Source organism: Cololabis saira, chromosome 18, assembly GCF_033807715.1.
Source record: "Cololabis saira isolate AMF1-May2022 chromosome 18, fColSai1.1, whole genome shotgun sequence".
Taxonomy (NCBI): Eukaryota; Metazoa; Chordata; class Actinopteri; order Beloniformes; family Belonidae; genus Cololabis; species Cololabis saira.
In genome coordinates, this window is record NC_084604.1 from 29,626,867 (window position 1) to 29,654,198 (window position 27,332).

Sequence of the window (27,332 nt, forward strand, 5' to 3'; positions counted from 1 at the left end):
GTTTTTATTGTTCCTCAAGAACCTGTTACATTATGAGACATTTCTCCCTCGTCTTCCCAACTGCTCCATAAATAAGTGCTAGCGTTCCCATTTGACATAAATGGCTTTTACTCAGCTCAACATCATTTATCTTTTCTTGTTAAATATCCGCGACTTCGAGGACGCAGGATGGCCTGAAGTTTGACTGTCGCTCATATTATAACACATGCTTGAGGACAAAGCAAGATAACGAAACCAAAAGTTCAACATGTTACAGCCTCCAGTGAACTAAAACAAAAGATAATATGGTTTAAATAAAAGCATAGCAAACTACAAGTTAAGATCAAATGTTTAAGAGGATAATAAACATGCACCCTTGTTAGACTACACACCGGAAACACACACACACACACACACACAAACACACACACACACACAGACACACACACACACACACACACACACATTTGGACTAGATGAAAAATACTTTGACTCAAAAAAATATTTTCAGTTGTCTGACTTGGCTTTGTAATGTCAAGGCACCGTATAGCTTAAATAAGATTGTTCATGGCTGTAAGTGTTCCAGAGGATTTTTCTACAATTATGTTACAGAACAAAACTACAATGAATTGAATAAATGTTACTGTACAATGTGAGCAAACCTTTAAAAAAAAAAAGAAAAGAAAAGTGAGAGACAAGTGTTAAGTGTTTGAGAACGAAATCACGATGGTTGCTGCAAATATTTATTAACTACAGTGAGATGTTTCGTTTTTTTCCGCTCCACTTAATTGCCAGTTATTACCAGATGAAAGTGAAGCAAGCGCAGCCAATTTAGAGCATCTAAATTCTGCGGCTGAGACGTTAAACGGAAGCACAAAACAGCTAGCCGACTACTTTTTCTTTCCACACACCCTAAAAAATCTGTGTTTTGATAAGTTAAAACACACTTAGTTGCACAACCTCTACCACTCAAAAGTATAAGTGCATATTTTCAAAAAAAGAAGTGAGCAATGTGTACATGTTGCTTTGAATGAGGTGAAAATAACCAATAAGATTCAGTTCAGCTCTTTTTTTACAAACAAATGCAGTTTGACTGTGGTTGAGCTGGATATAAAGGGAGGCAAGGTCAAATTTAAAGTGTGTAAAGTGGCAATCTCAGAGATTTTCAGCTGATGAAACGCAGACTGTGAAGGGCATGATCTAGGTACCAGAAGATTCACGGTTTGTTTGTAATCCCTCATTTGAGATATTCCCAAACCTCTAAAGACTGATCAATAATAGGTGACGGTTCCCAACTTTACAAACTTGAATGTGGCGAAAGAAAAAAAAACATCCCACAGGTGGTTGGCCCAAAGGTACGACGGAGTATTAGGGCCAAACTAAGACAAAAAAAATTGGTAATTACGAGAATAAAGTCATAATATAATGAGAATAAAGTCGTAAAATTACGAGAATAAAGTCGTAATGTTGCGAGAATAAAGTAGTAATAGAATAAAGTCGTAATATTATGAGAATAAAGTCATAATATTACGAGAATAAAGTCGTAAAATTACGAGTATAAAGTCGTAACATTACGAGAATAAAGTCGTAATATTATGAGATTATAATTTATGAGAACTCTAACAGGAAGAGCTTCTTCTCCCTGTGTTAAAATGAGGAATATTGAGCATCTTGTGAAGTTACATTTATATATTTATAATATATTACGACTTTATTCTCGTAATATTATGACTTTATTCTCGTAATTTTACGACTTTATTCTCGTAATATTATGACTTTATTCTCGTAATTTTACGACTTTATTCTCGTAATATTATGACTTTATTCTCGTAATATTATGACTTTATTCTTGTAATTTTACGACTTTATTCTCATTACATTATGACTTTATTCTCGTAATTTCCTTTTTTTGTTTTTTTTGTTTGGCCCGAATACTCCGTCGTACAAAGTAGATGGACAGTTGTGTTTATGGTTGACAGTCAGATGAGGTGTTGCCTCAAGTGGAGGACTTCTAGTATCCTCTGTGAGGTGAGGAGAGACCGGATCCAAAAGGCAAAGCTCTCAGGTCAGTCAGTCTACTGTCAGACCCTCACCTACGATTACAAACTGTGGGTCGTGATCAAAAAAAAAGAAAAAGATGGTCTGAAATGAGTTTTCTCAGCAGGATAGCTGGACCCAGCATTTGAGAGGAACTATGACATCGAGAGGAGTCAGTTGACGTGGTTGGGGCATCTGGGGAGGACGCCTCTGGAGAGATAACATCCCTCATCTGGCCTGGGAACGCCTCCATTATTCCCCCCGAAGAACTGGGCTGGATGAGTGATGAGTGATGGTTTACAGCCATCACTCATCAAGAGGTTCTGAACCGTTGTCTGCAGAGTAAAACAATGTTTGATCTTTTGCATTTTCCATATCAATAATATAAGACAAAGGAGCAACCACAATTAGCTCTTAAATGAAAAACTTGGATAAAAGCCAAAGGCTCATATACGTGGTGCTGCTTACAGTAAATGTTTCTGGGCAGTGAATCCCAGTCTGCGAGCGGACTGTTTATTAGTTTGATAATCTTTCCCTGACAATAGAAGTGTTTACGGCTGCTGTCAAATAAAAAAGGGCTGAAAACTTGAAGATTGCCACTTTAACGTAAATTTCTGGGGTTCAACTGACTTTAAGACTGGTAATTGCTGGTGTGCCGAACATTTCTGTAAACATGTTCTTTTGGAAAGTGCTACCAAGTCAGGAAGTGGCAAAAGTTTTGGTGATTTTGTGCTTATTTGTGTTTTTAATTATAAACAAACTCCTTGTAAAAGACCAAAACCAACAAAAGGCTGGACCAAAAAAAAACAACCTCTTCTATTGTTCACCTGGTGTCATGTTTAATTCATTTTAATGAATGATATTGGAGTTAATTTAGCTTTTAGTTCTCATAAGGAAAAAAAAAACAACATTTGTGTAGCTACAGCTCAGTCTTGATGTTTTAAAATATAAACCAAGACATTGTTGGTTTTGGTTCCTAGATTTAATTTATTCACAGTACAAAAACATTGAATATTAATTTCTGGATTTTTGATTAGGTGGTCAATATGTTTTTTGCTTTTAAATGGAAGTTTTCTTTAGTTAAAAAAAATTTGAGTCTGAAAAAAAAAACAAAAAAAATAACTTTTTTCCTCATTTTAAAATCATAGCTTAAAATTCAAGTGTAACAAACTGAGCCGCGTGGTTCATGTGCGCCCGCTCTATTTGTGTTTGTCCTGTAACGACACGACACCGGGCATGAATGGATCCAGCCATGCATTTGTTCTGGATGACGTGGTTTCCAACATGAGTTCAAGTGTCTACAGAGGAGTTGTCGAGGAAGTTCCAAGTGTCCCAGAGAGAGGATAGAAGAATGAATGGAAGTGGTGGCGGCTCCAAGTGTTTGCTTGTATTTAAAAAAAAAACAACAAAAAAACCCTCAGACGTCAAGTCTCAGGTCTCAAGTCCTTCCGACATGGATGAAAGGATGTCCACCAGGCTATCAAGTCCGAAAAGGTAACCGTCCTCTCTGTTCCCCTCAAGCCATGACGCTCGATGGGTCAGTTCCTTCCCATCAACCAGAGGCGTGGTTTTCCCAAAGTCGATCATCCACACTTTGGCCCGTCCCTTACTGTCGTGGACAAACAGCAAGGAGCTGCCAATCACCTGCAAAGACAAATAAAAGGAAGTAAAAAATAAAATAAAAAACGCAATAATGATTAAGACGCGGTTATCTCTGTTTCTTTTCAACATCACAGTCCACTTGTGTCTTTTCAGAGCATTATCTCACTTCCCGTTTCGCTGCGTCAACTTTGTACGTGCCTGTTTGTGTGTGTGAGCAAGGGTGTGAAGCAGAGTGTGTGTTTTCAGCCTGTGTGTGGTCAAGCTTTTGAGGTCCATTTTCCATGACAGCGCCTGTCATGTGTGTGTGTGTGTGTTTTTGTGTACATGAACTAAACCGCACACTTACTGGGACAGAAAACACCAGCCCGAGTCAGGGTAAACGTTTCACATAATTCTGATAAATATTTTGCTTGAAAAGCGTCTGAACATATTTTCTGCATTATGTGTGTCTTTACCTCGTGGGTTTTGAAGAATGGGGAAATCTCCAGAGTGTCTCTGATTTCTTTTAGCCTTGTTAGGTAGTGGTTCTGTATAAAAAAAAGAAAGAAACAGAAACAGTATTTTATGTCACGTTCTCTCGTCCCATCCCAGTTGCGTTGCAGATGGTGCCTTATATTTCCTTATTTATTCGACTTTCGTTCTGTGGGGCCTGTCTGGCTTTTAGAGAACAATAAATCATTACAGGCAAGTGTGAGACTCAGTTAGTGTTAAGGTAAGTATCCGGGAAATGAAACTAAGATGTGTAATGTATTATAAAACAATGTGTGTGTGTTTGGGAAGGGGTTGGCAGAGCAGTTCAACTTTCAATTCCACACAAATGTAAAGCTCATTGACTCATTCAGACGGTAAACTGGAGTCACACTCACCACTGTGTCCTTATTTCCTTTCACAAAGTCGTGGAAAGCTGAAGTGACTTGGTCTCTCGTCTTTGTCTTCTTAAAATCTCTGTTCACGGTCCCGTCCTCCTTCTACGGGGAGAGAGGGGACGAAGGCGTTAGGGTGAAAAGCCGCTCTGTAGGCTGGTCTGCACCAGTAACTAGTGATACACTGTATAAAAACAATCATAGTTTAGGTATTTTATGTTTTATTTTCTGGGAGGGGGAAGGAGCAGGGATAGAGGAGAGGATGGACAAGAAAAGTTAAACAATGTGAGGAGGGAAGGAAATGAGGGGAAATATTTTTAGACTAGGTTTTAAAGCAGGAAAGTGATCTTAAACTCTTTAAGACTACCCAACTTTCCATTTATCTGAATATTATAGCATTTTTTCCATCTTTTCTGTCTATACTGGAGCTAACAAGAAGTCTTAGCTATGTCTTTGATTAGTATTATCAATATATTATACAAGAAAATACCAAACTAAAGGAACATCTCGCAAGTATTTCAGTTTAATCCTCTCTTCTAATACTAAAAACGTGGAAGTAGTAGTGTTTGTGGAAGCACTAGCAGGATAATGTACAGTGCTACTAAAAGTCATGTAATTACAGTAAGATGTGCTTGAGTGCAGAGAAAGTAATAACAGTAGATTTTATGTTTCGCTTAAGCAGGATCAGTGATGGCCACCAACCAGTTGAATGTTTCACTGTGGAATAAATGAGCTTTTCTTATTCTGCTCGCTGCCTGGCAACAAGGTAGTATTTAGAGACAAAAATATGTTTCCCTTTATGGTTCAAGTCTGAAGACACAAGTCTCTCTCTGTCTCTCCACTTCTAACACAAACACACACAAAGGCATTTATCAGTATCTATATTAACGTTTCTATCTCTCTATCTATCTATCTATCTATCTATCTATCTTCCATGCTTTCTACCCATATTTAAGCATGTGTTCATGTTTGCAGTGCAGAGGTTGAAGCGAACATGAACTCAAGATCCACACACAATTATCCAAACTCAGACATCTCTGTTTCTGGGGATAACCCTCAGTGTCATGGCAACGGACCACCAGGAGCCCGTGAATGTCCTTATATGGCCACGGCCGTGAATAAGACAAAGATATTTGTGAGTCTGCACACAATGTCAGTACCGTATGCTGAGGCCCGTGCAGCTGCCACTGACAGGCCTTGTGCACGACAAAGGCCCTGATGCACATGCACACGTACTTCAGAGGAAGTTCCTGGGCAAAACAGGAAGTTAAATTATACCCCTAAAAGACCCATTCAACAGAACGACGGAGGAAAAGGAGGGACGGAAGGCCACACATACACACGTTTGCACACAGGTCTGACTCTCTGAGTTCGTCTTACCTTGACTCCCTCTATCCTGAATCCCAAGGTGGCTGTTGAGCTTATGGTCTCCCTCCACTGCATGTATCTGGGTTTGGTCACCGTCTTGTTTTCATTTTCTTCTAACGTGGGTGCGCCAGGATCGACCTCGATCATTTTCTGAAACATGTCGTGCCTCGGGGAGGGCTTCTTACGGGCCTTGGTCAGCTCCTCCTCAAGGTAGGTCCTGAGGGATGAGAGCGGGGTGAGGGAAGAGGACAGAAACGACAGGGTGGGTGAGAGATATAACAAGTAAACAGCGGAGATGAGCAAAAAGCATCACAGAGAAGGTGTTAAGGGGGATATTAGAAAGAAAATTGCCTGTATGTCATTCAAGGAGTTGTTGAGTACTGTGACATCAGAGACACAAATAAGAGTACTGTTATCAGAATCAGAATCAGAATCAGCTTTATTGGCCAGGTTCAAACATTGTCCAACAAGGAATTTGACTCTGGTAATTTCTCTCTTTGGTAGTAAAGTAAACAATAAAACAAATGTGGTATTTCTATGATACAGAATAAACATTTAAGGTGCAGCAGTTTGAGGTAGAGAAGAAAAGAAGAGAAAAGAAAAGGGACAGTTCTGAATAAAATAAAAATAACCTATTTACAATTTAACAATTTTACAAGACAATTATACAAAAAATACAAAAAGATTATACAAATTATAAAAGAAATACAAAGTGAGAGATGCAGCAGAGTGAGGCAGACATGGTTATCAAGGAAGGTGCTAGATGATTCTTATTGCACGTGATTGATCCAGCTTCCTCATATTTATCTCCATCCAACATTAGAGAGAGAGAGTGTATGTGCTGTTGGTCTCTATTGTGCACTTTATGATTTGGCGCTCTTGTTTCCGTGCTTTTATTTATTAGTGCATTCTGTCAAATTTTTTAATATTATGGTTATTATGTCTTATTTCAATTAATCTTAATATTGTATCTGCTTAGCACTTTACCTGCCCAGGGACTACAGGCGGAAATTAGCAATTGTTGCTATAACCTGACTCAAAGCATCTCTTCTTGTTTTACAAGATTAATGTTTTTTTTGTGCATGATCCCTGTTTTAAATAAATAAATAAATAAATAAATTAAAAAAATTAAATGGGTGACTAAAGCAAATCTGTAACAGTGATAGGAAACGACGACGTGTTCTCTCACCTTATTCCCATCTTACAGTCCATGACACACGGGAAGTCAAACTCAGCGAGCAGATCCTCCATCTGGTTGTATTTTTGGCCGTCCTTTTCCACATCTCCATGGTAACCAGGGACATACGGGCGAAGCACGTCCTTCATCAGCAGGGACAAGCAGCGCTGCTCACATTCACAGTGTTTCTAAGAACATCATTAACAGATTAGCATTTTCTTCTGCTGGCCACACCGATCCAGTATCAACAAAATGTGTAAGCTCTGGAAGAGAACGGATTTTAACGAGTGCTGGTAAAGGGCGCCTTACTTTTAATATGCGCCCGTTTGCTCCTGCCTTGAAGCTCCCTGTAAAAAGGAAACAATTTTACCGTGAAGCAGCTGCAGAACAAGGTCGGAGTGGCTGATCTTAGGCTAGCTGGACTGAGTCGGTCCAGAAATCAATCTGAGCACGAACTGGAACTTCAATCCAAACATCTTCACACACAACTCTTGTAAGGCCCCTCAAAGTACAGTAGCAGCTCTAAACCGATGTATCTGCACATTTTCTGTGAAAAACTGCATCCGAGCACATCGCAACGGACAGAACTCTTATGGTACACTACCTTGTGATTTGATTTGAGAGGAAAATAATATGTCAGTGGTATGTGGTTTTTAACCATATAATCATATGATCAACAGAAAGGTGGTGCGGTAATTTGCATTTGATGCCATCATAATCCGTCATAGCTGTGCTGTAGAGATGCTATGTGACCCCTACGTTTGTGCACGTAAACCCACGTACCCGCATGTCCTGCCAGCTGAATCCAGGGGTACTTCTTCTTGAAGGACATGACGAACGGTGACCAGTGGACCATGTTCTTTATCTTCTTCCAAGACTTGTGCTGCAAGTACACACACAAACACGCACAGTGATTATCCCTAAAGGTTATGAGCTGTAATGCACAACTGTATCATGACAACATGTTTGCACAATTGATTCAAAAATGATGATGTGTGGATGCAAAAGTTTAGGGAGCTCAAGAGAGTTTTAGCTGTCAAATTACTCTTACAGAGATCTTAGGCGTTGTTCAGCTCATAATTTATTCCCAGTGTTCTTGGGGGAAAGTTAAAGCAATGCAAGTTTCACAACTGCAGAAATTATAGACTAAATTGGAGACTAAGAAGACTAAGTAGGAGCCCTTCAAGCAGCTTGTACAGCCTTTCTTGGGAACAGCAAGGTAATATGGATTTCAGCCTTAACCTTGTCCCCGGGTGGCTCTTCTAGCTTTAATTCAGTGGAGGAAACTCTGGACGCTTGCCCGGTCCATGTCGAATGGCAAGAATTCGCATTAACAAATGTGCATGTGTCCAAACTGGCTGCCACGACGCAGGCCAGGACTCAGGAGCAGGAAGGCTGCACTAACGGACCGCTGTATCTCCACACAGAAGATAGCTTCAGTCACTCTAAATAGTAGGTTACAGAAATGACTGATCCTTCATGTTTAAAAACAGAAATAACATAAGTAACCGCTAAAGATATAAATGTTGCAAGTCACACTTAGCAGCTTGAGGAAATATATTCATTGTCTTTAATTCCTCACCCCTTCAATTCTTTGTAACTCACAAAAACCGTGAGATTATTTCATTATTATAATCATGAAAACGTCAATTGAAGACGAGCACCTGTGACTGAAGCTCTTATCTAAACATTTTGGCTAATTGTCTAATTTTACGGCTGATTTAACTGCTTTGGTTAATGGTCGTGTGGAAAAGGAGTTTTAAAAAACAAGAGCGTGGGGGCTGGACGGCTGGTTTGTCTGTCCTGAGGCTGTTTGTCCTGCTTCAAGTCCTGGCTTGTGACACCTTCGGTGCATATCATCCCCATCTGTCTATGGCCAGCTTCCTGTCTACTTTCAGAAAAAGTCTACTAGAGCTAAAAAAAAGTAAGACAGATCCACTTGTATGGACATGCACAGTTGGGTATCCCCTGACCCTGGGGAGCTGCACGGTGTCTCAGTTTTAACAGAACTTTGGCGCATTGAGCCGGGGTTACCCCTGGTAACACACAAACACACACACACACACGGTTCACCAAAGGCTCTCCCTGTCCCTGGCAAGGAACACACTGAATTGCAGGAGTCCTGCCACACACACACACACACACACACACACACACACACACACACACACACACACACACACACACACACACACACACACACACACACACACACACACACACACACACACACACACACACACACACACACACTAACACACAGTGTTGTTGTTGTTTCTACATAAACAGATCTGCAATTGAACTCCTGATCCTCCTTCTTCAGACACACTTTCCATCTACATATTTAACTGAACAAAGATGTTAAGCTCCGTGATTTGGACCGCTAGAAAATCTTGGTCTCTTTGTGTGCTAATTTTGCTGCTTGTCACGCCTCACCGATGCTATAAGAGATAATACGATTTTTTTTTTTTTAAAGTACAGAAAGTGGAGGGGGTTTTTTTATGTGTGTGTGTTTGTTTTTGCTTTGGCCAGCAGCATTACATCAGATGGAAAAATTCCACACGTCTTAATCTGTGGGTTCAGACAATGCTTGGCTGTACAGCTCTGAGCCAGAAGACCCGGTCCACGAGGCAGCACCGAAAATAAAACACTCTCGAACTTTGTTGCTTCGGTGCTTCTGGACAACGTAACTAGAACTTTATGATAGGAGGAAGATTCCCTCTAGTTTGCAAATGCCAAGAAAAATAATATTCTGTCTGCATATAACCTTAGAGAGAGACAAAGAGAAGGAGAAAGAGGACGAGATAAAAGAGGAGAGGCCCATAGAAGGAGATGAATAACCCATGTCACATAATCTGGACCTGCTGAAAATTCATCAGCTGATAGCATGACTATCTATGGTTAGATGCACACACACACACACACGCGCGCGCGCACACACACACAACTTCTGTCTGTCTGAGGGGGTGAAGAATCACATGAGGGTTTTCCTTTTTCTGCACCAGTGGACGGATGGGGAAAAACACTTACACCCTTCAAACAGTACAAGAAATTCACGTGTGTGGACAGTACACCACATGATGGAAACTCATTAAAAGTGTGAAGAGCTGAAAAGGGCTCCGGAGAGCTTGTGCATCGGCATTACTAGCATTTGACTTTTTAAACCAGACGGCTTGGCATCAAGGTTCATCAAGCCGATTTCCAGGGGCCCATATCCTGAAATCATTTTGTATGCTGTTGTGCTTCGGCTCATAGGAAAACAGAACGCCTTCTTCGCAATTACAGGGGGAAAAAAAGGAAGGCCCGAGTGTAATTTGAAGTAAGATTATAGGAGCCTTGGGGCAGTTGACATATGATTGTCAACTTTCCACGAATAAATAAAGCTTGAAGTCAAACAAAGAAGCTATAGCATTCAATTATCAGCAAACATGTCAGTTTTAGTCAGGGACTTTGAGAACATCTCTGTGATTACAGTTTGCAGACCAGTAGACGAGGGTCGAAGGGAACACTGATCCCCTTCTCTTATTTGGTTTTTTTTTTTGCCTTTTTTTACGCCTTTTCTGTTCGATGTTGCCCCGACAGCTGGACGGGCCTGAGTCTGCACCGTCTCAAGTGTCAGTAACAGCAAACGTTGTGACCTTGTGTGGATTTAGAAGCTGGAGGAACAAAAGTGCATGTTGAATAGAGGATTTGAGAAGTCACGATCAATTTGATTACATTAAAAAGAAAAAGAAATGAATAAAAATCTTATAATATCAAAGGAACGCTACAGGCACTCTTACTCCTCAATAAAATCATCCTCGAGTTCAAGCTGTCAAACATGACTAAACAACGACTAAATCTGGCTTTAAAAGCTTCCTGTGTAAGTGAACGTGAGCTCTGAGTGAAATAAAAGTAAAACCTCCAGCTTAGGTACCTGAAGATGACTGTTGCAGAGGTGGATGATGGCAAGGATAAAGATGGCTCCAACTGACACAGCAACGCTCCATATCGAACACAGCCATGTGGACCACATCACGACCGATCGGCTTGCAGCCAGCCGGAGAAACAGCAGCAAGGACTACCTGTCCGACGTCTGCCCCTCTCTAAGCTGAAAAACCATCGGCGCCTCAAAGCTACTCTTTCTGTCCACCACAAGATTTACACTTGTGTGGCTGAAATGCATGCAGGGATAAACAATTGTCGTTCATTTGACAGGCAAAACGGAGGGTAAACATAATCTGGACATGCAAATTTTCCACATAGGTCTCGACGCTTTAAAGGCAGGTGGCGCAAAGTGCCAGTGAGTTGCAACAAATCAATAAATAAACAAAAGGAACTATCCAAACTATCCAAACCAGCAGATCCCACATGCTGATCTGAAGCTGCAACGATGCAAACCTCGACATGTTTTCCAGCACTGTTGGGTGCAAAGCTGCACCACTAATGTAAAGTGAATTCACATTTTGATTTTGAAAAGGTTTGAGCAAGGAAACTCAAAAGGGATTCACAGCACAAGCCATTAGCCACATTGAGGACCTTGGAGGTCAAACCCCTGATTTTCCATCTGCCTGCTTTACCTCCTGAACCACAGCCGGCCCAATAAACCACTGACAAACCACACTGTGAATCATCCGACGTTACCCGCCCTTCAACCTGACTTTAGCCCGCTGATCTGACCGGATGGAGCCGTGGAAATGAGACCATCAGGAAAAAACAGAGTTTCTGAACTCCTGTGAAGGCTCTGATGCAATTTAAAGGCTAGCCAAGCGCCCACTCATCCTATGAATAATCGTTAATAATGTCCACCTCCTGTCAACTATATACTCTTTCTCAAGCATTTTTGGAGTCTAGACCGATCCCACGCTTAATGAGAAAACTGTTTCTTTACTTGACTGAAGAGCTCTGGTGATATAAAAATACAGGAACTTAAATAAGAAATTGCATTTTTCTTTTCTTAGAGGAGGCCTTTCATACACTCAAATTTTCATCCCAATTCTGAAACATAACCAGGTGCTTATGACTGCATGCAGCCCATCAACACGTGGAGTTCTAATTTGAAGCCGTATGGCTGCATTTTAAGAATATGGAAATATACTTCACTTTTTCATTTTTTTTTTCTTTCTCATAACTCTTCAATGTCCATTTCTGTCTCTCTCACATCTTTTTCTGGCTTGCAGTTTCATCTCTCCTATCTGTGTCCCCAGACCAGCTGGATGGCAAGAGGACAGCGGGAAAAACAGTAAAGTTTCCATTGTAAGAGAGAGAGAGAGAGAGAGAGAGAGAGAGAGAGAGAGAGAGAGAGAGAGAGAGAGAGAGAGAGAGAGAGAGAGAGAGAGAGAGAGAGAGAGAGAGAGAGAGAGAGAGAGAGGAAATTGTAAGCGAAGGAACTTCTTGCAGACAGGAAGTGGGGGGGGTTGCCGCTTGCCTCAGCGACAGTATTTTCCACATCCGCCGCTGACTACAAACACAAAAAAGAAAAGAAAAGAAAGAAGCCCTTGCCCTCTGTAAACAACAGATAGCACATAGAGTAATACAAATATTGAGTAAGATAAGATAGTAGATTGTGTTTAAATGCCTCCAAATTGCCATTTCTACAAATGTCCACCAACATATACATCTGCAACATGCAATTTCCCACTATTTAAATATTATTAAAAATTCTAAGATGCATTACTTAGACTAATAAATATGAGTATGGAAATTTTATATCATCTTGTTAACCAAGAGAAGTTGATTTATATACAGTAGAGCTATTACATAAAACCAATCTGCATGCAGAGTAGTGAAGGAGGCGTGTGAAATGGTTAAAATAAGTTGAGGTAAAAGGGTAACTCCGGGTTACTAATGTGTAATGTGCAGCAGCAGGGGAAACACTGATGCTGATGTTTTCGGTGGAGAGGCACTGAGGAAACAACAAGCCTGATATCGCTCACCACAAGGTCCCCTCGCAGATACAAATACTCCAGCAGTCTGAGTCTGCAAAGTTTAGACTGAAAGGCGCACAAACACCACAATCAAAAGCTCAGGCAGCATGAGACTGCACGGAGGCTGACGCCAGCCAAACAGCGTGCTTGGAGCGTGCACGATGACCCTCTTAGCAACCGAGACTGGCCAGTGGAACAAGAGCTTTGCAAAACAAAAACTAAACTCTGGTGAAAAGGGGAGACACGTAAAAAGGAAGAAAAGAAAAGAAAGTGAGATGATTGTAATGTGGCTGCTATTTGGATACGTTTTATCGACCTATCAGAGTCAGATAAGGAAACTTATTTTCAGATTGAGGTCACAATGGAAAAATGGAGAGCATATCTGACGTTTAATCTACACTTGACAGGTAGAAATGCTTTTGAAGGGTTTTGTTGCACGCTCCTGCCAGGCATTATTAATGCACTCCACATCTTTTTTTTCTTCTTCTTAATCTGCTTTTTTCTTTGCCACTGTGTGTCACAACCAGCAGGGTTTCCCTCGAGCGATTGTGGATCCAAAGCTGACGATACTCTTTCTGCAAAAATGTCAGTAACAGCCGACTGGACTGGCTCCTCCACGACCGCCCTGCCTGGGGCGAGCTCAATCATGTGCAAACAACTTTGCACAAAACAACACCAAATAGAGAAATGACCGGTGTTTCCCCTCTTAAAATAAATCAAGTATGCACTGCAAGACACATAAACACACAAGGGTTAGACACACATAAACTTACAGGCTCTTTCACACTCTCTCTCAAACACACACTCACGCACGCACACACACACACACACACACTGTACAGCTGTGAGAGGGAAACTCTGTTTGACGTCACAGGGTTGCTAGGCAACTTGCCGCCGTGGTGGTGAAGATTTTCCACTGCAGTACAAACACAGTGCATGAGTGTGTGTGAGTGTTTGTGTGTTAAGTGTGCTGATATTTTGTACTAATCCAGTTTAGTTACATAGCTGGGTATACAGGGAGGGCTTTTTGTGCATGTGTGTGTGTGTGTGTGTGTGTGTGTGTGTGTGTGTGTGTGTGTGTGTGTGTGTGTGTGTGTGTGTGTGTGTGTGTGTGTGTGTGTGTGTGTGTGTGTGTATGTGTGTTGGAGAGTCCATGCTCATCTCCAACACTGGTATAGAGACTATTAATGCTTCGAGATGCATTTTAAAGATAAAAATAAAAGACGTCAGTTAAGTTAAGCAGATGCTACAGTTTCTGTGTGCGCAGCGTTCCACTTTCACAAACTAAAGTTTTAGAGCAATGTGTGCAGAGGGCGCACCTATGATGGCATTTGTTTTACAGTTTACAGTTCCAGCAGCATGGGTGCAGTCCTTATTCCAAAAACACACCTCTGTTTATATAATGTATTTGATTATTTATTCTGTGTCTTTTTTTTCCCTCAAAATTTCAAAATAAAAATGTAAAGCATCCCCAAGTTTACATTTACCTGTGATAACAGTAGTAACAAGGCAAGTCTGCACCATGTAAAGTGAGACTTATCGAAGCCCAGTCCCACTTCCCTTCTGCACTAACTTCAAAACAATGACCTTTTAATAGAAAATAAGAAGCTGAAACATGATGCAGGAGTTTTCTCAGTGCAAACGAGAAGCTCCACAGTGATGTGAAAGAGAGCGTAGTGGGAAATATTCACTTATGAGAGATAAAAAGCCTGCAAAAAAAAGGTCTATTGATTTAAGAATGAATAAAAATACACAGGGGTTAATTTAAGATACAGTTAAGACAAATTAATCATGTGTCTAATCATGCCTATCCTGTAGTACTTGTGTCTCCTTGGGTCTGAAAAAAGCACTAAACACAGAGTGCATGTAATGTAAATTATAGATAAAGCATTATTTGGTATGATAATGAAATGCTGTCAAGGTTAGAGTTGCAGTTAAAGCCGCCCCGCTGATAACTTCTAGCTCTAGTGAGGAGGGTGTTTCATGCAGTCAGAGGGATGCGTCGTACAGACTCAAAGGTGGACATCCTCGCTGAATAAAGCCTGGCTTATACTGGATACTGGGCACTATCATCTGAACGTGACCAAATAGAAAGAATTGTGGGTACAAGATGGAGCAAATGTGGCAAATTCTCACAGTGTCATCTTGCATCTGGCACCTTCTATGACGTAAAGCTGTGTAAAACTATCGAGCAGAAGAAGGTAAAAAGGCTAACATGTACTAAAGTTGTGTCAGCAGAAGCATGGCGAGGACAGCATGGCATGATGGAGAAAAAAAAGAAAAAGAAGAAGGGGAATTACAGCCATACGTGATAAGTCTTTGATTAAGGTGTATCTGCACATTGTGCAGCCAGTATGTTGATGTCAAAAAAACTCCACTAAAAACACGCATATCCTTTTTTTTTTTCTTTATCTCGTCACTTGTAGATTAAGTAAGACATTGTGAGTGTTTATTTGTTTTTTTGTAATTTCTTATTCTGAGGAACACAACTGAAATCTTGCAGAGAGGGAAAAAAAAATAAAAAATACTGATAATAATCTGTGGCAGGTGTCTTTTTGCTGAAAATTTACCAGAACTGGAAAACACAACCGACACGCGCGCACGTCGTCGACAGCTTTAGAGAAATGCCCACCAACCGTAACGATAAATTTGATCTATACGTTTGGCTCTGTTCAGGCCTCAGCTTTATGTAAAAGCTTTTATGATCCAAAAGCGTTCCGTGACAACAGAGCAGATGTGTTTGATTGAGTTTATGTAAAAGGTGAGCAATTATAAAGATAGATAACGCATTTAAGAGCGAAGAGGTCGATTTAAACTTCTAACCAGCATGAATATGTTCAAACTCGTCTTGTACTTTTGCTTTCAAAAAGTGTGCAGTAAAGTTTCCATTCACTTGCTTCTGTCACCTTGGAGTCTCTATATCTGTGTCAGAGCTACACTCACACATCTTCGTATTTCCTGGTAAATCTTCAAACTTCCTGGTATGAAAACTGTCTTTAAATTATTGTTACCATATTTTCCTCGTCTTTCCTGCATTTAACTGCCAAAGAAGAAGATCTATGTGCCCTCTAATATAGTGAGACAACAGCCTATAACTTATTTTTTAGTAAGTCTATGTGCCAGTTTGACTCTCACTCTGTTGCTCTCTCTTTCTTAGTATCACTCCTCGCCTCTCCGTCCCTCTCCTCTCTCCTACATGCCTCCCACACAGGCAAGCGTGTTTTATGAGTTTCTGCACGTCTGCCTCCTCCTGCACACATACATCAGCCTTCCTTAAAATGTGGACCAGAAACGAGCTGCAAACAAGAATATGTAAAAGAGGCCTGTGTTTTTAACTGGCCGCGCTTTAAAGGGAGTATTAGTCTGGCGGTTTCTGGGAGCAATTTCACCAATTTCCAACGTGGATGGAGAAGGAAGAACTCCTACAGAGCTTTTACAGAGTATGAAACTGAAGAAAAAAAAGAAAAGAATGCAACAAATATGCACTTAAAGAGTTGGCTATACGCATAGGTTGACATCAAACCATTTTTCTCCCAGGTTTATTTTTTAAAAGTACTCTGAAAGGAATGATGAGGAATGATGTGTCATTAATCAACCCCCAAAGGGTTGAAAATTCCAAGCTGAAGTTGAAAAATGGGAATAATGATTTAAAACCGGACAGCAGAGTCCAAACTACAGACTGAATAATGAATTCTGTGAGACCTAAAATACTTTTACATAAGGATAAAAGAGGCCATAACCATATCTAATATGAAGAATATTCTCGTTGCTTGCAAATGCCAACGAAATCTCCTGACTCTTTGCCTGGATTTAAAAAAAAAACAATGGGTGGAAACATGCAAAAAGCAACACAAACACTATTCAAATTCACCAGCCAAATTCATTTAGACAAATATCCTGTGATGCCAGGTCGGATGTCGGTTTTGGGAGGAGTCATGTGAAGAATTACACAATAAAAAATGGATTCTGATTTTTTTTTTTTTGGGAGTCTTAAAAAGGGAGAACAGTACATTGTATGAGAACCGTGAAATCAGTTACACAATCCATCATTAAGTTGTGTTTCAAAGCAGAAGTGAGACGGCCTCCTGAACTTTCTCTGGCTACACACATGAAATGCCTTCCACCCACCTACCTGTACACACAGAAATCACACACACACACACACACAGACACACACACGCTGTGCACCGAAACAGGCCTCAGCCTCGTCTTTGAACTGCATCCAAATGCAAGCAAAGCCTAAGTACTTGAGACTTTTGAGAAATTTCTCCTGCTTTCCCTTTTTTCTGTCGCACACAGCTCCACACACACACACACACACATGCACACCACATACATGACACTGCCCACACTCTGAAAACACGTCCCCACACACACAGGTAGGGAAACCAGAACAAGTCTCGTTGCCGTCAATGCTAAAAAAATTACTGAAGCCAAGAGCTCAGGGCAATACGACACACAAGCACCCAGAAACATGCACGGGCACATCAAGAGCCGCAAACAAGGAGCTCGGTGAGGGGCTTCAAAAATCAGTTCAAAATACAGGAGCTCCTTTGCCTTCCTGCAACATTTACATTCACTGTGCTACAACACCTGAGTTGTGAAAGTCGGGACTGCCTTATTGAGCCGAGCAGGTGGTGGCGACTTAACACTGCAACTGTAGTTAAGGGCTTTCAAAATAAAGCTAAAAAAGGACAGAAAAACTGTAAGCACACAAGTTGAGGCTGACGCTTTCTTGGGAAAAGGACAAGCTTGATTTTGAACGAGTAAAGTCAAACTTGCAATTAAAATAATGTGTGCAATGTTATGACGTGGACGTTAAGTGGTGAACCGCCTGGTTAAACAGGGAAAAAAATGGATTCAAGTGAGCAGAAAGATAAGAGCCTCTAATGTGAAAGAGTAGCAAGCATTTCTCATTCCTGTAACAGCCATGCCAGAAGGCACATCCTGTGGTCGTGGGAAAATGTTTCAGAAGTGTCCGATTAATGGTCAGCTTCATGCAGAAACAAACAACTCCTGAAACTACCTAACGTTAGGTTATGCATTGTCTAAAAACGATTTGGATCAGAGGTGACTTAGTGTGGTTAAAAATGACATCAGAGCGACGTTTCATAGTGAAAGCAGGAACCTTTCCATGCAATCTAAAGAGAATTTGCGCAATGTAGTGAGAAAACCACCTATCAGTGAGGCTAATGGTAAAAAATAAATAAATATACAGGTTTCGGTTCGCCAGGGATCATAAATATTGGACCCATCATGCCTAGTGCATCGGCCAGGTCGAGGTCCAGCAGATTATGAGTTAAAAAAGAAAAGAAATGAGGTCAGTGCTGACTACCTGATTATACTTAACGACTAAAATTTTCCAGTGGTATTTTCTTCCGTTAGAGCGGGCATATTGTAAGATGCCAGGGTTCGTCAGCTTCAAACTGTGACAGACCGGTTAAGGGAGCGGGAAGCATCGTTTCAACAAATAGATCTGACACCATAGATTGCGCTTTTATAAATTGTCCCTTCTTACGAAAAGTGTATCCATTTATCATACCATACACGATAAATCTGTTTATTAATAGTTATTAGTGTTAAACTTTTTCTTTTTTGGAGGAAGATGGGTATTGCAGCAGTCATATCTAAATGGATATCCAGTATTTTAATCGTTATGTGACTCCACATGGGACTTTACATTTTACGTTTATGTTTTAAATATAAATTTAAAAAAAAGTATATTTATAATTACAACAACTTCATGTGCCTTTAAGTTAACTTTCTTGGCAAACACTGGACTCGAATAGATCGGGAAATCAACAATCTTACAATGAATTTGATCATTGCTTTGAATTGCAAATTGATTTTGAATCGAACTGTGGAGTAAAGACTCAAAGTCAAAAGAATCAAATTTAATTGCAAAGGATGTACAGTCCCTGTCCTCCTATGGTAACTGCTATTGTTGTCCTCTTCAATGTGACCAAACTTTCATCCACATAAAATGATAAATGGCTAATATCTTGGATTTCTCCCCCGTTAACTGTTAACTATCTGCCCTCCTGCTGAGGCTCTTAGAGGAGGCGTTTCTGGATGCAGTGCTGCAATGTGTGGCTGAATATTGTACAATCTCTGTTGTTGTGATCCGTACTACCTGTACCAACAGGTAGTACAGATCGCACACCCGAGTTCCGGATGTACTCACCGCTTTCTGCTGAGAACTGATGAGTGCAGGGTTGAGAAGATGCTCCCCTTTCTCCGTATCACTGGAAATATCCTCCTCTGATTCTTCCCAAGAGGAGGAGAAACCGGCGGAGGAGGCAGAGGAGGAGGACAGCTTCCGGAGCGGACGGCTGGACGAGTTGGGAACAGGACTGGAACTGGGGCTGGCGGCGCGAGACTGCGCCCGGTCCACGCCGAGGCCTTCAGTAGTTTGAGGTGGGCTTTCCAAGCCGTGGTCCGTTATGACCACAGCTGGGATGGAGGACGGCATGGAGGGAGAGTGGTTGGAGGTGTGGTTGTCAATGTCCAGCGTGCACGGGGAGCTCAAAAGGTTTTGCCCTGGAGGTAAAGCAGCACTTTTAGAGTTAACCTCCAACCTGCTTTCCTCCGTCTGGAGCAGCACTTTAGGGCACAAGCCATCCTCCTTCACATCGGCCACTTCTCTCTCTGTCCGCCCCCTTTCATCTCCCAATATTTGATTGTTTTCTGCCTCCCCTCTATCTTTTTCTCCATCCGTATCTCTCGGTGGTTCTCCCTCTTTTACCTTTCCGTCTGCGGCTGCATGTTTCTCTGACGTCTCAGGAGAACCACAAACAGACAGTCTGTCAGCACAAGGAGTTGCTTCTGAACGGCGGTCAGTCTGATCAGCCAGGATCTTGTCCTCCGTATTTGCTTTAGCAAGACCGCCGTCCCTCTCACCTCCATCCTTTCCCCCTCCGTTCTTTTCTTCCTCCGTTGTCCCTTCCCCGACTTCTCTGCCATTTTGGACAACAGAAGGAACTTTATTCTCCTGCGGGTGAGTCATGGGGTAGTCGGGAGCGGTGCTTCCTTGGCCGGGGTGGGAAGGGGACTGGCCGCTCGCCTTTCTAGGAGACCGAGGACTGCGCTGGAGCTCGCTGCTAAGCACCTGGGCACGAATCCCGGAAATGTGGGCCTCGAAGATGCCCACTTTTCCCCTGACCTGAAAGCGACATAGAGTAAGTATCTAATGGCTGCTACAGTTTCAAAGGTGTGCTTGCAGAAGCAGAACCTTAACTGACAGGAAAAAAGAGTAAGAAACATATGAGACCAACTTTAAAATTGACTTCAAAACAGCGTATATACAAAGGTCCTATGTCCAATTAAGGTTTCCAGCATTGCAAAATTGTTAAGTTCATCAACTTTTCATAAAACACAATAAAGACGGAGCTGAAAACTGTGTGAGTCCTTAAACGTGTGTGTTTAATTTGCTCAGCTCTCAAAGCTTGAGGAACTGTTGCATCATCGATTGCACGTGTGCGTGACAGCAAACACTGATGACATTTGATTTGGTTGCTCGAGTATCAAACTTTTAATCAACGAGTCTACTCTATCGTGCACAGAAAGACGGATCAGAGAATGAGCACGAGCAAAGAAGGGTGAAATCACCTCCACGTTCTGCAGTTCTTTGTGTAGCTGCTGCTGCTGCGCCTGCCGCCTCCTCTCGTCTCTCCCCTCTCCCCTCCTGGCCTCCCCTCCCGTCTCCTCCTGCCCGTCTTCTTCCCCTTGCTCTTCCCCGCTCAGACGCCTGACCCGTTGGCCCACATAGACGCCGAGGCGTTCCGCGCTCCGCGGCGAGGGGGAGCGAGGGCGAGGCGAGGAGTTCGGCGACAGGAAGGATGAAGGAGGGAAGACGAAGGTCTGGCCCAGAGATCCGGAGCCGCTCTGAGGGAATACCAGCCAGACAGGATCAGGTGTGTGTGCGAAAGAATAGTTTATTCATATCAAACGAGATATATAAATACCCTCAGTTACTGCAGTTTACTGATATGACAAAAGCATTTTATGGCTTTTGAGAGATTAAAAAGTGAAAAAAAAATCATGTAGAACGGGATAAATCTGAAGAAACTCCTTATTTATTAAAATGTTTTAAAAGTGTAACAAAAATGAATGTGCATTTTCAAAAAAAACCTAAAGGAATTTTTACTTTCCACAGGAACCTAATTTACTTTCTCTACTCGACCTTTAATTTTATCGACCTTTAATTATATATTCTTTCTCATTGTTCTGCTTTTGTCACATTTTTTGTTCTTTCTTTGTGTTTTTTACTATTAGTTGTTTCAAGTACTTGAATTCCTGTTGCTATTGATCTTTGTCTTTTGTTGTTGTTTAGCTCATGCATGCCGTCTGCTTGTCCTTTGTTTAGTTTTTTTGACAGGGGTGGAACCTTGTACAAGTTCGCTATAGAACTTCGTTCCCTCCTTGCGCAGTGCTTCATGCATCTTTTTGTGCTAAATTAATAAACTCTAAACTCTAAACTCTAAATGTATTCATATCAAGCAGCTCACTTCCCTGGGAAATCCCTGCACCTAGTTTTTAATCACTAAACTAAAACATTGGCACGTGCAGAGAAGAGCAGCTTTTTGTCAGTGCGGTGACAAAAGGAATGCAGCTAACACAACATTTGCTCAGATTGTCCTGGACGTTTCCGTGTGCTATTTATATTTAACAAACACGCACAAGGAGTGTCTTCAGAGCAAGCTTTTCCCAGAACAGATGCACTGGCGAGGCTACCTTGGGGCTCGTTGGGCTGTAGAGGCCTCCGCTCAGAGCCCCCCCGCCCAGCAGCTGGCAGTAGGTGCTCCGGTCTGGAACTGGCAGCACGGGTCGGGCCACGGGGCTGGTTCGGCCTCGGGACGCGGTGCTGGAGGGGCCCGGCTGGGTATGAAACTGATTACTGCTGCAGAAAGAAAAAAGAATGGTTTCTAGGAATGCAAAGAGAGAATCACGACTCATGGTGCAACAGGTTGTAGTAGATCTACTAACAAATGTCACACATCAGTGAGCAGAATTTATGTCCTAGAAAAATGTTACAGCAACACTGTGAGTCAGTAAAATGGGACAACGGAAAGAGAAGCTCTAACTGCTTATATTACAAGTAAAAACATTTAAATGAGGTCACTATGACTTTGTTATTGATTATTGAATCCTTTTTAACATTATGAGCTCAACAGTCTGGTTTAACAGCTTCTCGGCTACAATAAACCATAGTGACCAAACAAGTTGAAAGTATTCATTCCTCTACAAAAACCAGGAAGTCCCTAAACATTTAAAAGGCTCAGGACAAAATGTACCTATTCATGACTCCAAAGCTGTTCAGGTTCAAGGCAGAGGCTGCCATCCCCGCGGCCGGGCCAGGGGCTTTGAGTGCTGGGTACACATCTGACAATCTCCCCTGAAGCTGCAGGGGGGTGGGGGGGTCCACAGAACAGCTTTCAGTGTTTCCTCCGCAATCCAGAAACAACAGCAGGTCTACACCGCAAAAAAAAGAAAAATACATAAAGGGAATCAGCCTGGAGAGTTCCCTTTCCTGTCTTTAACTCTTGTGATTATAACAGCGAGTAAGTCTAAACTTTTATTATGAAACCCTCATAATAAAAGCCTTTTCCAAAAAGGAAACATAATGGAAGTCAGACTTTCCATTTCTTTTAAGCCATTCCAAAAATATCATTCACCTTGCCGTGTTGGTGACAATTGTTGTGAATTGAACAAATGAGAAATCAAAAGGACAGAGGGCGAGAAAGCAGGAGGGATTATGCAACAAAAAAAACATGCAATTAAAACATTTCACTCATTGGAAATAATTAGACTTTTCTGTAGTCTGTGCTCAGTTGTCACAAATGCCGTGTTGTTACATATGCTAGTAGTATTTCCATATAATTCACGAGTTTATTCGTTGTATTAAATCTGTCAATTTCACACTAAACTCTTCAATAAAGAATAAGGAGCAACTGCTCGATGACGATAATGTCTTCCTGCTCAGTCCTGCTGCCCAACGTGCTTTTGCCTCACTCTTAAAGTAAAACTTTGTTCTTTCAATAAGGAAATGAAGGAGGAATTCTGAGAATGGAAAATGATGAAGATACGAATCTGCAGAGATGTTGAATCAGAAAGGCAGGGGTGTGGAGAATGACAAAAAGATTAAATCTGCATCTCCTTTCATTCATTGTTTTCTTTAAGAATAACTTTGATACGATGTCTTCAAACTTGTGCTTGTTGCTCTCTTGACATACACTGTCAAACTCTGATATCATTTGATTAAAAAAAAAAGAGTTTTGCATTCAAAAACAATCATGCTTTATGTTTTATCTGAGCAGCGGTGCAAGAGCCAGGTACTCTTATCGGAAACGGGCCCTCTGAAAAGCAAAACCTGAACCTTTTTTCTTTTTCTTTTCACTTCTGAGACAACATGGTGAAGATGTGAACAGCAGAGAGGGAACTTGCAGGTGGACACACACGAGCTCTGGTGTAGCCTCGCATCTGCCTGTGGGTAAGTTGGAACGATGAATAATAGGTGGTGCTATCATGTCCTGCTGCAAAATAAGCTATGCAAATAAACTTCACCGTGCAACGCGAGTCCACGGCTGGTGTGCGATAGGCAATGGCCACCTGGGTGACGCTTGCAGAAAACGAGCCTCTCATTTCATAATGGCTTGTTTTGCAGATTGTGTTGGAATCATGCTCGGGGAGCATTAAACACACAAAATTCCCATTCAGCGTCGTTTGAGATAAAGTGCACCGGAAAAGCCAAACGGTCATTTCCACAGAAATGAGCTATCAACAATCAACCCTTGACAAAAGGCAAATCACATTTTCCTGTCCTTTTGCATTTCAAATGCTTAAAAGGGAATAAATGAATGCTGATAGTAACATAGAGCATTGCTGCTGTATATTTTTGTCCTTTTGTACCAAAAAAAGTCAATGAAGTCAAACTAAAGTCCTTATTTCTACAACTTGAGTTGCATTTTTAAAACCATAATAATGCAGCTCTCTGTTAATTGAAGCATCATTTTCACATCATTCATTGAGCCGCAGCACTGTTTTGATTCAAGATAAGTTAAGACATAAGGTCATGAACTGAAGGGTAAATGTGGGATTTCCTTGTTGTGAAGTGACGCAGTTAGAGACAGAGATCGGCCTCCTGCCTGTTTTTTTACATCTTTTTAAACTTTTTTTCACACCGCATGGTCACATCGCCGTCGTTGTGAGGTTGTAACATTCGTAAGTAAAAAAGAAAAGGCCTGAAAGAAGAAAGACATGGTGATCGAGTGAGCTGAATGGAAAGAGAGGTGCATGAGAGTTGGACCAGCTGTCTAATCTGAATCTGTCATGCAGAAGCAGATTTACTTTGAGAGTAATGAAGCAGCATTGGGCAACAGGAACAATTTCTGCCTGTTTTCTTTCTTTGTACTGCAGGACAAAAGTCAATCCTCTGACTTGTGTGTTCTCGCCAGAAGGTCAACCCCCACCCCCATCCCCCCCGAGGAACATCATTACTGACGTACATTACAATTAAAAAAAGTCAGAACATCCTTGGACTGACTGGCCCATCACGCATTTGGAGATGCTTCACGAGACATAAGACGTCATCAGCTGCATCAAACCTCACTGCCGGCAGTTATAGTAACATCAAGGCGGAGATCTTAACTCATTTTATTTATATTTGCAGATTTACACATTGACAACAGCTACAACAGAAAAGCTGACTATTATCCCGACTGTGCCAATGCGCCAGCCTTTTTAACCTTTGTCTGGTGTTAGCTTTCTGTTACCATCTCAGATGTTAACGGGTCGGTTTTGACCCGTGTTTTAAGTTATCTCTAAAATACACTAAAAGCAATTATACATCATCCAATTTGTTTCTCATCTCTTGGTTACATTGTTAAGCTTCCTTATCCATGAAAATATTGGTTTTAATATTTTTTGTATGGGACTCTGGGCCTTTTTTTGTCAGTATAGCCCTTAATTTCAATTTTAAAAACTGGTAAAATGAGCCTCAAGAGAATCATATGAATAGATAAAAGGTTGTTGTGTTACCTGGCTATTACGCAGAGGTATTAGAACACATATCTTAAAAACATTTGTTTAATTTATTTTTTCATTTTAATATTATTAACTATAGTAACATCTATGGTGTTATGGGTAAATTTCGACCCATTTACTTCAAGGAAATGGGAAAAAAAAGTAAAAGGTAACAATTTCAACCAGAGCATTTTATAATTTAGTGAAAAAAAAAATGTTGGATATTATTTTGTTGAAATAAAGGTTCCTGACAAAGTCAAAAAGCCTTGATACAATAAACGCATTTTTGTGGTAGTTTTATAAATTTAAAACCTAAGAACGGGTCGGTGGCGACCCTAACAACAGACGATAGTTAAGGCCTCCAACATTTCCACAAATGTCCGTCCTGCAGCAGATGTGAGCTGTTCCGACCTGTGACAAACGCTGCTGTCTTTACACCGGCTTTTGGGCACTTGAACCACTTCAGAGTGCCGTCGGCGATTCATTGCAGCTTTTTCTGCCTTTTTTTTTTGTGTTGTAGAGCACGTGGGCCCGTGTGAGCTTTCAAACTGTCCACTTGCCCACACAAGTGGGCATTAGAAATAAAACACAGAATAAGCAGATGAAGATGTTTAGAGAGGAAAATGATGACTTTTACCTGGGATTAACAAGCAGATATAAGAAAGAAGTTTACAGGAGAATCACGAGATGGCGTATGTTTGTCTGCGGCGTAAGACTTTCCCATGTTCTTCATACCATAATCAAATCCATTTGACAGTGTATTTCTGGATGTTACATAACGGTGAGAAATGTTAGACATCATGGAGTACGACTAGTTTACTACAAAATTAAATCTTCAAGTAATTTCTTATGTCAATATCACATGGAGATGTTTTATTTATTCGTTCCTCCAGATTACGCAGCTGATGAGCAGTTTAAAAAGACTGAACATAATTTTCTCTGAGCAACAGTAAACAAACGAGTAACGAAATTAAAAAATGTGCATGTTCCACAACATAATACAACCAATAACAGATGAATACCCAAAGCACATGTTGTTACCTAAAGCCTCCAGCCAAACACAAACACAATCCATCACAGCAATCGGTCATGTAATCAATCAGTCTGTCCTGCAGATATTTTCATGAGCATTTTCCCAGTTTTAAGTAACGCTTTGGCAACTCCATCTCCTCCAAAATGAGAAGGTGGGGCTCTTTAAAACTTATATGAATGCATAACTGCATATTTTGAGGGTTTTTTTGGCTGCTTGACAAGGAACAAAAGCTGATTTACACACTAACTGGCTAATTTTCTGAACTGTAATTACATTTACTAATCCTAAATGCTCTGATGTGACTGTAGTTTGGTTGTAATACTCTGCAGACTGCAGATAAACACAAAGGTTCATAAACCAGCTGAGTCCAGATGCAAGCTGGAAGCATGATTTCACAAGCCCCCAAATATGAACAAATGCCTCCCACTTCGAGGTAAATTACGAGTTACAAAACGTCAAGAGCATTTAGTGTGCTAAATATGTGCAAAATATGTGCAAAATCTGAAAGGTAGCAAAGAAAACTATATTTCTTTCCACCTGTATATTTCACTTTTGTTGATCCATGTGACAGTTAAGTTAAGTGGCTTCAGATCTTATTCATTTTGATTCAATCTTACCCACGTAATATGATTGAAATATGTTATAAAAGCACTACACAGTGGATCTATTGTTGAGTTTATCAATAGAAAACTTTAAAGTAACATACAAACTTACATAGGGAGCTGCTTCCCGACCTCTTTGACACTTTTGGCAGTGGTATTAAGGTATAATAAACACCAGGGGGCGAGGATAATAAATAAGTTGCTATGGAGGGGGTATGACAGCTCACCTCTGCTCCGTGTCGTCCTCTGCAGACTCCGGGACACTTTTATGAGCGTGAGTGATCTCACAGCCGGATAATATCCCCGGGATGAGCGGCTCGAACTTCTGCTGCTCCGCTCAGGCTCATCTCCATTTACACCACTTCTTCACCTCTTCTTCTTTTCTTTTTCTTTTTAACAAAAGTACTCAAAGAGAGGACCTCAACATGTCTGTATCTTTTGACGAGTATGTCTGGCTCCGGAGAAAAAAAAAAATCAAAAGTAAGGAAATACAAGAGAAAAAACTTCAGACTGCGCCTTTTCTTTCTTTCTTTCTTTTTCTTTCTCAACCGCGTGAGACGAAGTCGCAGTTTGCCCCGAGGATGGATAGTTGTTGTTGCTGTTGTTGTTGTCTTTTTAGTGCGTGTTGCTTCTCGTCGGAGGGAGATGCGTGTTATCACGCGCTGCTCGACTCTTCTGTGTTGGTAGTAAAAAAAAAAAAAAAGAGAAATGCGTCGCGTTTCTGCGAGTCTGAAGCCGGAAGAA

The 27,332-nt window shown here is 41.2% G+C and overlaps 1 protein-coding gene across 2 annotated transcripts; it reads right to left on the reverse strand.

The window, feature by feature from the left end:
- On the reverse strand, positions 1 to 27,263 carry itpkb (inositol-trisphosphate 3-kinase B). 2 transcript variants are annotated; one of them, XM_061746844.1, is made up of 12 exons: positions 26,816 to 27,263; positions 22,226 to 22,403; positions 21,666 to 21,828; positions 20,541 to 20,816; positions 19,117 to 20,094; positions 7,810 to 7,909; positions 7,336 to 7,373; positions 7,039 to 7,214; positions 5,862 to 6,066; positions 4,485 to 4,586; positions 4,074 to 4,145; positions 1 to 3,660 (listed from the first exon to the last, which is right to left on the reverse strand). In XM_061746844.1, exons 2-12 carry the CDS (start codon positions 22,270 to 22,272, stop codon positions 3,448 to 3,450), a joined length of 2,370 nt encoding a protein of 789 aa, XP_061602828.1. In that variant the 5' UTR covers positions 22,273 to 22,403; positions 26,816 to 27,263; the 3' UTR covers positions 1 to 3,447. The 2 variants fall into 2 exon arrangements, with proteins under 2 accessions (XP_061602828.1, XP_061602827.1); XM_061746843.1 differs by having other exon boundaries at positions 21,666 to 21,831.
- Between the last annotated feature and the right edge of the window lie 69 nt (positions 27,264 to 27,332).